At 39.5% G+C, this 14,002-nt stretch overlaps 2 protein-coding genes across 5 annotated transcripts in view; one reads left to right on the forward strand and one right to left on the reverse strand.

Moving 5' to 3' along the window:
* The window catches only part of ACOT12 (acyl-CoA thioesterase 12), an 88,009-nt gene that overhangs the window by 31,672 nt on the left and 42,335 nt on the right, over positions 1–14,002 (reverse strand). The window contains exons 14-15 of the mRNA XM_045864175.3: positions 13,120–13,246; positions 12,502–12,654 (exon numbers count right to left, since the gene is read on the reverse strand). Of these exons, the coding sequence (XP_045720131.2) occupies positions 12,505–12,654; positions 13,120–13,246 (277 nt within the window). The 3' untranslated portion in view covers positions 12,502–12,504. The remainder of the gene's footprint in view (positions 1–12,501; positions 12,655–13,119; positions 13,247–14,002) is intronic.
* Positions 11–11,572, forward strand: ZCCHC9 (zinc finger CCHC-type containing 9). Of its 4 annotated transcripts, none has more exons than XM_045897568.3 (6): positions 11–121; positions 1,637–2,046; positions 5,516–5,666; positions 5,875–5,967; positions 8,097–8,165; positions 9,408–11,572. In XM_045897568.3, the coding sequence occupies exons 2-6, from the start codon at positions 1,663–1,665 to the stop codon at positions 9,524–9,526; spliced, it is 816 nt and encodes a 271-aa protein (XP_045753524.1). In that variant the 5' UTR covers positions 11–121; positions 1,637–1,662; the 3' UTR covers positions 9,527–11,572. The 4 variants fall into 4 exon arrangements, with proteins under 4 accessions (XP_045753524.1, XP_045753535.1, XP_045753517.1 ...); XM_045897579.2 differs by having other exon boundaries at positions 43–230; XM_045897561.3 differs by lacking the exon at positions 11–121 and adding an exon at positions 255–481.

Consider the following 14,002-nt stretch of genomic DNA (forward strand, 5'->3'; position numbering starts at 1 on the left):
GCCTGCCGGAAGTGACGCGCTGTCGGGGACAACGTGTTTCCGGTCCCGAGTGCCGACTCGGTCGCCGGGGGACGGGCTTCTCTGGCTCGCTAACTCAACTGCCGTGGAGGATTCGTGCGCGGTAAGCGGTTACGCACGGCTAAGCGAGATAGGACCCTGGGACCCCCAGATGCCGTAAAGTCCTCCCGTTCGTTCCCAGGGACCTGGCGGGAAGGCACAGCGACTGACTGGTAGGCCCCCAACAGCTCTCAGCGCCAGAGGGGCTGGAGTGCCGGGATGCGAGGCCCGGTCTCAGCTGTCCGGCGCTCGCCGCCCGGGCTGGCGCATCCAGCCCCACTGGGACCCGCCGTGGGAGTGGGCTCCGTCGACTGGATCTTGATACTCGGAGCTTCGCCCTTCCCTGGTTCTCAGCGGAAGGACATCCACCTCTTGAACAGCTCCAGGCCCGACCGTGACAGTCGCAGGATCTGCAGTGATGAGTGTGCGCGCGGGGTGTGGAAGTGCTGGGTCGCGTCTCACCTATTCATTGGCTCCGCCCTTCAGCGTGTGTCGCGGGGTGTTTCTAACGCTGAGAGCTGAGGTTTTAACCCTGCTTGGTACACGGGATGCCGCCCTAAAGGGGGCGCGGCTTCAAAATTGCAAATGATTTGAAACCACTGGGCTGGTGGTGGTTTATACTGATTAGTAGAAGACCCAGCATTATCACGTGACCGTAACCACTTGTGTATATTTTACTTATCAATCTGCCGGGAAGAGTTGTAATGACAAACTTTGCGTCAAAGGACAGGATTTCTGAATAGTTAATTTGCTATGCAAATTGTTTTCACTGAACGAAGCAAGAAGATGGGAAGAAAGTAGCCTTGGGATTTACAGATACGAAACAGCCAGGAAAACTGCAGAATATGGGAAGAGTAACTTCATTCACTGTATTACTTTGTGATTCAAATTTTACAAAGTAATTTGGTTACTTCATGAATTGTTTTACACTTTTAAGCATTTATATACGTGTTGTTTTTGTTTTACTGGTGTGGTAGCTTTTCTGGTAAGGGCTAGATTTATAGGCATATCTATGCAGCATATTATAGAATTAAATATACAAATACCTAAATGATGGGGCGCCTGGGTGGCTCAGTTGGTTAAGCGACTGCCTTCGGCTCAGGTCATGATCCTGGAGTCCCGGGATCGAGTCCCGCATCGGGCTCCCTGCTCGGCAGGGAGTGTGCTTCTCCCTCTGACCCTCCCCCCCCTCATGTGCTCTCTCTCATTCTCTCTCAAATAAATGAATAAAAATCTTTAAAAAAAAAAAGATGGGCGCCTGGGTGGCTCAGTTGGTTAAGCGATTGCCTTCGGCTCGGGTCATGATCCTGGAGTCCCGGGATCGAGTCCCGCATCGGGCTCCCTGCTCGGCGGGGAGTCTGCTTCTCCCTCTGACCCTCCCCCCTCTCATGCTCTCTCTCTGTCAGTCTCTCTCTCAAATAAATAAATAAAATCTTAAAAAAAAAAACACCAAATACCTAAATGATGTAAAAAGTGTTTTAATAATTAAGACTTTAATATATGGGCATAATGTGATAGTGTGTATCTTTAGTGTTTGTTTTTTTTTAATGGTCACTAACCAGCCATCCTTGTCTTAAAGCTTTATAAGATACTGCTGATGAAATCATGACCAGGTGGGCACGAGTTACTACCGCACATAACAAGAGACCTTTGACTGCAACATCATGGGAGGACATGAAGAAGGGGTCCTTTGAGGGAGAAGGCCAAAATCTATCAAAGAGTAAACAACTTGAAGCCAAAAGGCTCTCTGTTAGAAATGATGCTCCTCAAGCAAAACACAAAAAGAACAAAAAGAAAAAGGAGTACTTAAATGAAGATGTAAATGGATTCATGGAATACCTAAGACAAAACTCACAGATGGTTCATAATGGAGAGATGATAGCAACAGACAGTCAGGAGGTAAGGGAAGAAATTGCAGTTGCTTTGAAGAAAGATAGTCGACGGGAAGGAAGAAGATTAAAAAGACAAGCAGCAAAGAAAAATGCAATGGTAAGATCATTACTTCTACCGAAACGTTACTTTATATAGGTCATAACTATTATTCATATACTCACACATGTATATTCTAGCAGAGTCTGAATGCTCTTGCATACTAGATTTATAAAGCATCTTTTTGAGGGCTAGTAATAACATTAGGCCTTTTTTTAGCACTTCCTATATGCTAGGCACTTGATGTACTAATTATCACAATAACACTGTAAAGATGGTAGCATTATTCTCCTATGGGGAGAAAAGACTGAGGTGTAGACGGGGTACCTTGCTGACAGCCCCTCAGCGAGTATAGTAGCAGAGATGAAATTCAAACCCAGAGTTTGTCTGACTTCAGAACCTATGTTCTTAGTCCTGCCTTCCAATAGCTTCTTTTCAAACAGCCATTAAAAAAAAAAAAAAAATCAAAGTAAGGAGGAGGGTTAAGTGCAACAGGTTAAATATGTGTGGTTCCCTTGGAGAGGATATTTTGTTTTTATTCATGAAAAACTGAGGCACAGGAATGAGATCTAGTAAGAATCACACTAGTTAGTAACAGAGCAGAGTAATAAGAGTTAAAACCCCTTGGGTTTGTCCTTCCCACCTCCATACTACTCTCAGAGGAATGTTAGGGCTTCAAGTTGATTTCTGTGCCTAGCACTAGATTTTTAAACTGTCAGACATAGGAAATGTAATACTTCGTATAATTCTTTCCCTTCTCTAAATGAATTTTCCAAGTCTTCTAGTAAGATACATAAAAATCAGTATTATCATTTTACACCTTCATTTTTATTTGCAAGATTAGTTTTATACATATTTGCAGATAATTATTTAGAGATAATGCTGATCAAACATTCCTTATGGATAACTTTGGATAGAAAAGGTAATCATTTTTATTTGGATCAGGATAGTTTTGTTTAAATTGTACAATTATTTAAAAATATTTTTTTTATCTGGGCGCCTGGGTTGCTCGGTCAGTTAAGCATCCGACTCTTGTGAGGCTCAGGTCATGATCTCAGGGTTGTGCGGTTGAGCCCTGCATTAGGCTCTATGCTCACTGAGGAGTCTGCTTGTCCCTCTCCCTCTGCTTCTCCTCCCGCTCATGTGTGCTCACACTCTCTCTCTCTTTCTCTCTCTCAAATAAATAAAATCTTAAAAAAAAAATTTATGTTAATTTAACTCAAAGGTAATGTAACTTAAAGATAATTTCATTGACATAGGCAATATGATGACTTGCATATTATTTGAAAAAAATTAATATTGTGACCTTTTAAGAGTTTTGTATTTGTAATTAAAGGAGAAAGACATTGGTTTTCAAGAAAAAAAATGAATGCTTTATATTAAAGCATATACTTTAAATAGTATATAGCTTGTTTTCTCATTTTTAATACCTCATTCTAAGTATCAGTTGTTTTTTAAGATTTTATTTATTTGACAGAGAGAGACACAGCAAGAGAGGGAACACAAGCAGGGGGAGTGGGAGAGGGAGAAGCAGGCTCCCCACAGAGCAGGGAGCCCGATGGGGGGCTCGATCCCAGGACCCTGGGATCATGACCTGAGCCGAAGGCAGACGCTTAACGACTAAGCCACCCAGGCGCCCCTAAGTTTCAGTTCTTAATTGCTAACAAATGAAGATAATTTATGAAGTCCCATCTACATGAAGATCAGGTTTTAAAGGTAAAAACCTGGGGTGCCTGGGTGGCTCAGTCAGTTAAGTGTCTGACCAGCTCTGGTGATGATCACAGGGTCCTGGGATGCAGCCCGCCTCTAGCCCCACCTCAAGCCCCCTCCCATGGACCACCCCCACCCCAGCCCAGTGTAGGGCTCTGCGCTTAGCAGGGAGTCTGCTTGTCCCTCTTCCTCTCCTCTGCCCCCCACCTTGTGCACACCCTCTAGCGAATAAATAAATAAAATCTTAAAAAAAAAACATGTAAAACCTAGTCAGTGAACTGTCAGGTTACTAGAGACCATGCTGACTTCACCAAGACTTCAAGTCTTACTATGGTGATCCAGTTTTTAGCCATAGCTTTTCTTGAACTTGTATAATAACTGCATTTTCTTTGTTTGGACCAGCTCATTCTAAATGTACAAGTTAGTGAATATTAAAGGGACTCATTCTTTTCCAGTATGTTATGAAACAGGAGAAAAAGAAAGTGAGGTCACAGTTGCAAAATATTGTATGTTTGTTTTTTTTTTAAAGATTTTATTTATTTGACAGAGAGAGAGCGAGAGCAAGAACACAAGCAGGGGGGAGTGGGAGAGGGAGAAGCAGGCTTCCTGCTGAGCAGGGAGCCCAATGCGGGGCTGGATCCCAGGACCCTGGGATCATGACCTGAGCCGAAGGCAGACACTTAATGACTGAGCCACCCAGGCGCCCCAAAATATTGTATGTTTTGTCTGTTTAATTTGCTTTTTAAAAATCCCATGCTTATTTTGAAAAAAAATTATTTTCAAAAAAATTTTTGAAAAAAACTATTTGTTATCCAAGAAATATATATACCTTTTTCAGTTTAAATAAAATAGCTTAAATATCTTCGAGTATCTACCATGTTTGATTATGACTACTGTTCTCATTCATTGCAGCGATAACTATTCTCCAAATTGCCAGGTAGTATGTAAAGCAACCAAATCATTGTTTAGTGTGATGTTGGAGCCAAATATTTCATCTTAGAATTATTCCTTTAAAATGTGTTGTGTACATATTCTAAAAATGAAACACCTAATTCTGAATATTAAGGAATATGTATTAAAGATATAAAAACTGTAAGATACATTATTGGTATGAAATATGATTTGAGTCATAATTTAAATGGATCATTTGACTCAAATTTATTCAAATATATGAACTTTTTAAGTACTAGTATTAATTATGACCAATAATTTTTGGTCATTTTTTGTTTTCCACAGAAAACTCAGTTTTTCTAGTGGAGATATTCCCATTAATGAAATAAATAGTCCATATTTGCTTAATTCATTTTTTTTTTTTTTAAAGAGAATCCTTTTTTTTTTTTTAAAGATTTTATTTATTTATTTGAGAGAGAGAGAATGAGAGAGAGCAAGCACATGAGAGGGGGGAGGGTCAGAGGGAGAAGCAGACTCCCCGCCGAGCAGGGAGCCCGATGCGGGACTCGATCCCGGGACTCCAGGATCATGACCTGAGCCGAAGGCAGTCGCTTAACCAACTGAGCCACCCAGGCGCCCTGCTTAATTCATTTAAGCAGTTTCTACGAAACCATTTTTAACTTTGTGTCTGAGATTGATGGATTTATGGATTGAGGGTTTTCAAAAGCACTGAGACTGTCTGATGGAGATGACATTTTTTATTGTTTAGGAATGTATGAGACAACTTTTTTCTATAGATAAAATATTGAGATTTTTTTAAAAAGAGCTAGATAACAAATGAGAGACGTTTTAAAGATATTTTTGATAACAAGAATTAATAAAGCCAATGTAGTTTTGTAATTTGGAAATTCACATTTTGTTTCCCCAGGTATGTTTCCATTGTAGAAAACCTGGGCATGGGATTGCAGATTGCCCAGCTGCCCTTGAGAATCAAGATATGGGCACTGGAATATGTTATCGGTGTGGGTCCACAGAGCATGAAATAACCAAGTGCAAAGCCAAAGTAGACCCAGCTCTTGGTATGTTTTCTTTCTATTGGTTTTTTATTTGGTTAATGTCGGAAGTGGGGTTTTTTTTGGACAGCACAGTTTGTCATGAACATGGCACTTAATATTTTGAAATCAAGGTTTTGAAAAAATAAGGTTTTCCCCCAGTGTTTAAAGTAATATGAATTATGTAACTTGTTCTATACTTAGCCAACTTACCAGGAACTGTTGATCCTTACAGGTGAATTTCCTTTTGCAAAATGTTTTGTTTGTGGGGAAATGGGGCATCTGTCCAGATCATGTCCTGATAATCCCAAAGGACTCTATGCTGATGGTGAGTACTGTTACCCTTACATGTCAAAAAAGGTGAGTTATCATGCAGAGTTGTGATTTAACTTAGACTCTTAATCAGCTCTTGAATAAATTCTTGAACAAATAAAAACACCTTAAGAATTTCAATTTTTATCAAACTCTATTCTATGTACTGGACTTTATGTGTAATATGACGATATATTAATCAAGTCGGAAAAAACTAAAGTGTATATTTCAAGCTTTGTGCTTGTTTCAGCATCATTTGTGAGAGTATGTTATAAATGTCTACTTTTAGGGCGCCTGGGTGGCTCAGTCAGTTAAGTGCCTGCCTTCGGCTCAGATCATGATCCTAGGGTCCTGGGATCGAGTCCCACATCTGGCTCCCTGCTCCGCGGGGAGCCTGCTTCTCCCTCTTCCTGCCCCCTGCCCCTGCTCATGCCCTCTTTCTCTCTCCTAAAAAAAGAAAAAGAAAATAAATATCTATTTTTAAAAACAACAGAAGCAAAGGGGTTATATCTCAAGCTAAGATTTAAAAAATAGTGTTGTGAATTTAATCACAGGCTAGCATACCATTTTGGATAGACGGGCTGGTACACTCTTCAATATGTGTAGTAATCTTTGTTTCTGAATTCCTTGGTTAATAGTCTAGCATGGGATCATGTAACTTTCTTGTCTTTAGCTCAACTAACATCTTAAGCTCCTTAAATAAAGTCTGTGATGTCTAAAGCTTAAAGGAGGAAATTTTCTGTTACTGTAAGGTGTTTATGTGATAGCTGGTTCCATCAGGTTCCAGACACCTCTTGGGTGTCACGTCCTGGGTTCCATGGAAGAAGTCCAGTGAAAAGGTGTAGCTTTTGGAATCAAGCTGACTGGTTATAGCTCCAGTACCACCACTCACTAGGGTGACTTTGGCTGAGTTATTTAATTTCTCTCAGCTCAGCTTCCTCGCCTGTTAAATGGAGATGAAAAACTGTATTTCCTTGATTCTAAGATGTACATTTTTTCACATTTTAATGTCTCTGAACTCAAAATGTATCTTACCAGTGGTGAGTGCCACGTAATTGGCAGGTTTGTTTTTTTTTTTTTCTGAGAGGTATGTAAATAATGATACATCTTATAATCAGTGGTGTCTTAGATTTGATGAATTATGGTATCCACCTTGAAGAGCTTTGAGAATTAAAATAGATTGTTCAGAGTGCTTCTCCTATTTCACTCTGGCATCTACAACAGTAAAGAAGCTGGCCCTGGAAAATGCCCAAAGGTGCCTCTCAGGTTTGAACTTATGACACAGGTCAGATGACATGACTAAAGGACAAAGATGGCTTTGCATGGTTATGCAAAATGACTACAGATTTTTGAAAAGTGCAGCAAAGGAAAAAAATCACATAGAAGTGAGAATTCAGCCAGGTTTACATCCTATAGGGTCGTATTTCTGGGTAAGTCACTTCACATTATGAGCATGTCACGATAATGCTTGACCATTAAGTAATAGTGTTTGACCATTAAGGGAAAGACTAATTTTAGAAACGACGTGTGTTTTAATTCATGGTCCTGGAATGTTGCTTAAAGTAGGCAGACAGGCATTTTTATTAGGGTTAGGGTGCCTGGCAGATAGAAGGTACTAGAATGAAAGTGAATTTCATTCCTTTTGTCACGGCTCACCCCCATCTGACCTGTAGAGATGAGCAGTGGGGCAATGGCTCCTAATCTTTTTTGGGGTTGTTGGTCATTTGATAAGAACTATGGACGTCCTCCTCCAAAAATGCATCTGAACACCACTTTTGCTTACAGGTTCAACAGTTCACACATCTTTGCCTCTCTAACCACGGTTAAGGTCTTCTGTGCAGTGGCTCTTGGACACTCCAGAGCACAAGTACCTTCTTCCGTTATAGCTCTCCTCTCTTTCCCTCTTCTCCCCTGAAGGCCAGGTACAAGACATGCTGTGTAGGGACAGTTTAGTGCTCTGTGGGATCCAAAAGCCTGGGGAGTGGACTTACTAATAGGAATGGTGGCACCTGCCTATGTTCCTGTTTCCACCTCCCTGTGCACCTGACAAGGCTGTGAGGACCAAGGAAGATAAGAAAAGTGCCTTGAGACATTACAATGCCTTGTAAGTATGAGAGGTTTTCAGTGACTTTGCTCTTTTAATAGGTGGTTGCTGCAGACTCTGTGGCTCCGTGGAACATTTTAAGAAAGATTGCCCTGGGAGTCAGAATTCAGGTGAGTTCTCTGGGCCTCCATTTAGAAGTCCTGAGGTGATTATTCTGTGTTTCTGCTGAATTTTGTTACTACTAACTCACTGAGGTACCGCTGATTTTAAGGCAGCCTGGTTTCCTACTGCAATGACAACCTAATCATTTCTCTGTCAGGAGTAGATGCAGCAGTAACTGAGCATTAGTAGCTGGTACTATCAGGTGGGGAAAAGGTGACCACTAAGCCCTAGAGGGCCCTGATTTTATAAAGCATCTTATTTATACACATTCTTATTTGCCAACTAATGAATTTAACAATAGAGCCAATTCTGTTACTAACAGAAAAATATTGATTCATTAAGAGAAAATAGTATGAAAATAACTCAATATTTTTATGATTGAGCATTCTCACATATGGTTTGCTTTATCTATACCTAAAGGATTCAGAATTGGTTGCAAGAACTTCCAAAAATACTAAAATTGTGTTAGCTACACATCAGCTGGCCAGTTGTATTTTCTTCCTAATGAAATACTACCGTTGGTCATCAAAAACTTCAAAAATGTTCACTATACCTATGTGAGGGAAGTGGAGACCATTATTATATTAGTTTACCTGGATTGGAATGATGATAATCTTGAGTGAAAGAAAGACAGGAGGGTAGAAGTAGTGCTTCTTAGGGAAAAAGCACATTTCTTTTTCTCTCAAGTAGTCACAGTACGACACAAAGAAGTCTGCCCATTCTTACTTCCTACCCGAACATTTCCCTTTGAAAACCCAGAGTTCTTGTTTATGCTCTTGTCTGGATTGTAGGCAGTGAGACTGAAATGATGGAAGTGGAATTTGAATTCTCCCTCCTGGGAGGATTGCCACTTCCCGAATGACAAGACTGAAAAGCAGATGTTGTATAATTTCACAGGTGGAATCTTGTGCATTTAAAACCGATGCCTCATAAGTCCTACTGTTTATAGATTCTTGGAATTCATTGACTCTATAATGATGAACTCTGGGAAAGAATGAAAGAGCTTTCTCATCAGTTTGTGCATTGCAAAGCAGTTGCTGCATTTCCCTAATTGGGAGAGAAATTGCCTGTGGTACTCTGAAATCAAGGGTTATAATCAATTACAGGATGCTCACTCTTCTTTAGTGATGGAGTCTTCCCTCCTTGTGATTATTCATGTCAAAACTAGTTCCTTTGCTAAGCCAGTACCAAACTATGGGGATGTATTTGATTACCATTTTTCTTACATTCTAACTTCCATCCCTTGACAGATCGAATGGTCACAGTTGGTCGCTGGGCAAAGGGAATGAGCGCAGACTATGAAGAAATTTTGGATGTGCCTAAGCCACAGGAACCCAAGACAAAGATACCTAAAGTTGTTAATTTTTGATAATGATTAGTACTATCATTAGTTACCACCTCATTGTTAAACATTCTGAACCGGGCATACTTCACAAATTGGAGCTGGGCTCCCTTGGAGACCTGTTTTGTAGATACCAGTATGATCGGGGAATGGTCACATCGTTTCCTGAGTGCTGTCATTAAAGAGTGCTTCTGTCACTGGAGAAAATCACTGAAGAAAAGTAGAAGATGTTAAAATTGGATTCTCTAAAAGAACATTTTTAACAGACAGAACTTAGGTATAACTAAGTGGTTATATGCCTGATTGTAACAATCATCTTTCTTTTAAAAACCATTCATTAATGTGAACCACCCCTAAACAAAGTATAACTGCTTTGCATTTGGAATTGAATTTTTGGTCATATTGTTTTCTTGGTTCAAAATAACAATTTATTATTAGGAATTTATAAGTTACCACAAAATCTACTGTATTTTTAAAATATTTAATAAAATTTCATTTGCTATTTACTTATTTTTCTGAATACCTTGTTCTGGATTGTACTAGCCATTGTCTGTTTATATCTGTGTACAAACCCTTTGGAAACACCATCTTTTGTGAATTCTAGATGAGATTAATTTTGGTTAATGTTTGTTTTAGTTTTGACATAAAGAAGTACAAATTATTGAGGTAAAATAGAAGAATACCTTAACAGCAGCTCTTTGCTCTTGATTTTCAAGAGACATTCTAGCCAAAATTTAGTTTGGGGTATTCAACCAGAATGATGGCACTTAACAGAGTGTATTTTACACTTAATAGCATTTTGTTCACATGTCTTAGATGCGTCCAGGTGAGATGCAAGTATCACCATAATAGAACACTAATCAGAGACCCATTAGCTTCTTTGATTTGATGAATACATGCATACTTAATACATATATTTCACAAGGCTTAGGGCTCCCATTGTACTGTTTAATGGAATGACTCTAGTGGATTATGTGTTTCATTTGGAATTTTACCTGATTGGATACATTTGTAACTAAAGGAAACAGCTGTGATTAGTCACTGGAGCTTCAAAAGCAAAATATTTACCAAATAAAAGAAACACTTTTCTCTGTTTTAATGTCTGCATAGCTCAACAGTTCTAGTCTTAATAGGAGCTGTTCTTTTATTTTTGGTAAGAGAGGAAAACACGACAGAATACAGCTCAGCATCCCCGAACTTAAGGAAATGAGTGCCATTTAAAAGAAGTCACACAAGTCGTGCAGCTGGAAAAGGACGGCGGTGCTGCCTTAGACATTTAGTCCAAACAGATTTATTTCACCCGTCCTATCAGGTGCCAAAGACTCTGGAGAGTCAAAAGCTTCCTCAAGTGAGGAAGGCAAACATTAAATTTATTTATGCACTATATATTTCTCCAGTTCCTGCTATGTTCCTGGTACTCTTTTAGGCACTTGGGATTGTGGCCATGATAAAGACAAACAAGGCCACGTGCATTCTAATGGGGCTTTAGGATGGAGAGGAGACTTGGGGGGAAAATATATATCAGAGATATCAGTATATCAGAAAAATATCAGAGATATTTGATTACATTTTAAAAGTATTCTGTTGAATCCCCTAGGACTTAGTCATTAGCATTCTTCCTTCAGTCCTCTGGAAATGCCACCTCTTAAAAGCTTATCTTTCACTTTTCCGTGGCTGAGTCCTAAATCCATCTGCCCTAACATCTCTGGTTTCAGTTCCTCCTTGGATGGTGTTTCACCAACACCTCAAGTCATTACTGCAGTAATTTTCAAAAACATATACATTCAAAGACCTATGATAGGCAGAAGTTAGAAACGTCTCAACTACAGGAGAGGTTTGAAATTTTACCATACAAAATTTCAGTGTAATGTAACCCCTTTATTGCTGATTTTTTCACCTTTTTTAAAATCTAAAAATATCCTCAAAAATCTATCTACTTCTGAAATGTATAGTCATTTAAGCCTGCATATCCACTCTTATTGTACATCAGTGTTAATTCATAAAATTGGAGCATAGTCTGAAATTCATGTAAATGAGAGCCTGCTGACATGGAATAAAAATAATTAACAACCAGACCCAGGCTGGGTGAATGGATGGGCTGGGGGGGGCGGGGGTAGGCAGGGGAAGCATGGGTAGAGATTTGACATACAGACGGCAGGATGTACCTAACCTCTTAAGTGCTCTAAACTCTAATGGAGAAGTCCTTCAACTTTTAAATGTTGTCCCATAGAGGAGGCCAACTTGCCATGTGCTGGTTTGTCTTATGAGTTAAGACAAATCACAGAGTAGAATAATGAATGTTGAAGTCTGGGGAATAAAGTGCTAATGTAATGGTTATGAAAGAAGAGCTCGGTTAATACTCTCTGTGATAACACATTTTGCAGGTACTTTTTCTGTGTATATATAGCAATAGATACTAAATTGGTCAGCCACCTTGAATATATATGAAATGACACTAGTAAAGTAGCTCCTATTACTAAAATTGATTGGATTCCATTATGTTTTAATGTCTTCCTAATTTAAAGCTCTAAAACATGTAATACATCTTGTCAGATGCTCCTGACATACGGATATCTGCCATATATGGAACCATCCCACACTATTAATCAACTGGCCAACTTACCATTTTTGATTTTATAAAATTTTAAACAGAACACATGTTTCACCTCTCTAGCCTAAAAATGCTTATGATCATTTAAAACCATATTTGTACCATTTTATAGTCCATACAAAATTGCATATGGGCCATTTCCACTGCCTGTGCCCCTGGAAGGGAGGAGAGCCACAGATGATCTAAAACAGTGTTAAAGCTCTTTTAATAATACGATCCAAATCACTGGTATTTGACCCGAGATGAATTTTATTTTTTAACCCCTTCCTAACTGTGTTTTGCCTAGGCCAATATTAAATTATTTTGTGGCCCAAAACCTTGCCAAGTGTCAAGGCTAAGGGTACTTGGAATTAAAGGTGGGAAATAAAATTACAGGTAATTGGAAGTTTACCATTTAAAATCTGTTTATCAACCCATCATCAGTAGCATTCTCTATGAATTGTATACAAGAGGCTGCTGTCTCTTCGATGGATTTTGACCAGCCACCAAGATTTCCAGCAAAGTAAGGAGAGATGCTAGCAGAAATCTGGTTGAAGTAGGACACCTGTTTCAAAAAGGGAACACATCACTTCAGTTGTTTATTGACCTAGAGCTTTAAAAAAAATTTTTTTTTAAGATTTTATTTATTTATTTGACAGAGCGCACAAGCAGGGGGAGTGGCAGGCAGAAGCAGAAGGAAAAGCAGGCTCTCTGTTGAACAAGGAGCCCGATGCGGGGCTCTATCACAGGACCCTGGGATCATGACCTGAGCGGAAGGCAGACGCTTAACCAACTGAGCCACCCAGTCGCCCCAAGAGCTTTTTCAAGCAGGGATCTGAATCTTGTTGGTATAGGGGAGGCTATGACTCTGATCTTCTGGGGATGTTCTGGAATGGAACTAAAAGGATGACCTTAGGATTCCCCCTGATGTGGACACACATTACAGAATTAGTTAATTAGGAAATGTGGGTAAAAGATTTCTCTGTATCTGTCGGAGCAAATTAATGTGCAGATGTTTCATCAAACTTACGGTACAGGAACTGCTGTCAATAGCATGGATGAGAAATCCAGCACAGATGATTTCACTTCTGATGTACCGTGGAGAAGGTGGGACTGATGGTAGAATAACCGATTTCATTGCCACCGTGTACGTGTCACTGAAAAATAAAGGACATTCTCTAAGTTATTGTGAGAAATGAAGAATAGTGGTTAGAAAATAAATTCCTGCAGTTAATTCAACTTATTTATACAAGTAGAAGTGAAACTATGGAGACCCCTCTTCTAGATGAGTGTTCCACATTCGAATACAGTCTCTGTGGCCACATTCAAGTGTAGGGAAGGATAGTAAGGGCCACAGGTGTTTTCTGCCTAAGAATTACTTACCCTTTGCGTAACTCCACAAAGCTGGAGTCAAGTTCTAAGCATGTTTTGTTATGCCCCAATGGGTTGTAAGGACCACTGTTAAAAGGTCCCTCCAGACCTTTTTATAAATAAATAACACTGATGTAAGCAAATGCATATACAGATTTTTGCATAAATACAATCATTTTATAAGTATTGGCCTATAATTTGATTTTTCACCTACCAGTAAATCTTTGGAGGTATTTCTCTATCAGTGCCTCTATAGCTACTTCATCCTTTTTAACGATGGCACAGTACTCTGCAGTATGGCTCTACCATAATTTGTAAGATGGACCTTCAGTTTATTTCTCTACCTTTTGCCAAATAAATAAATAAATACAGTGATACTACACTGAACGTCCATGTGCATTCATATTCACACATGTGTTTGATTTATTTCCGCAGGCCAGCTTTGACATTGGAAATGATGCTGGCCAGTTCCAGGTGTAGCCCTTAAATGTCCCAGAAGCTTCTATTCCTCATTTCTTTGAATACATAGGACACTTGCCCTT

The sequence above is a fragment of the Mirounga angustirostris genome, unplaced genomic scaffold (assembly GCF_029215605.1).
Source record: "Mirounga angustirostris isolate CCGP_5_RB_7025 unplaced genomic scaffold, mMirAng1.0.hap1 SCAF_7, whole genome shotgun sequence".
NCBI classification, from domain to species: Eukaryota; Metazoa; Chordata; class Mammalia; order Carnivora; family Phocidae; genus Mirounga; species Mirounga angustirostris.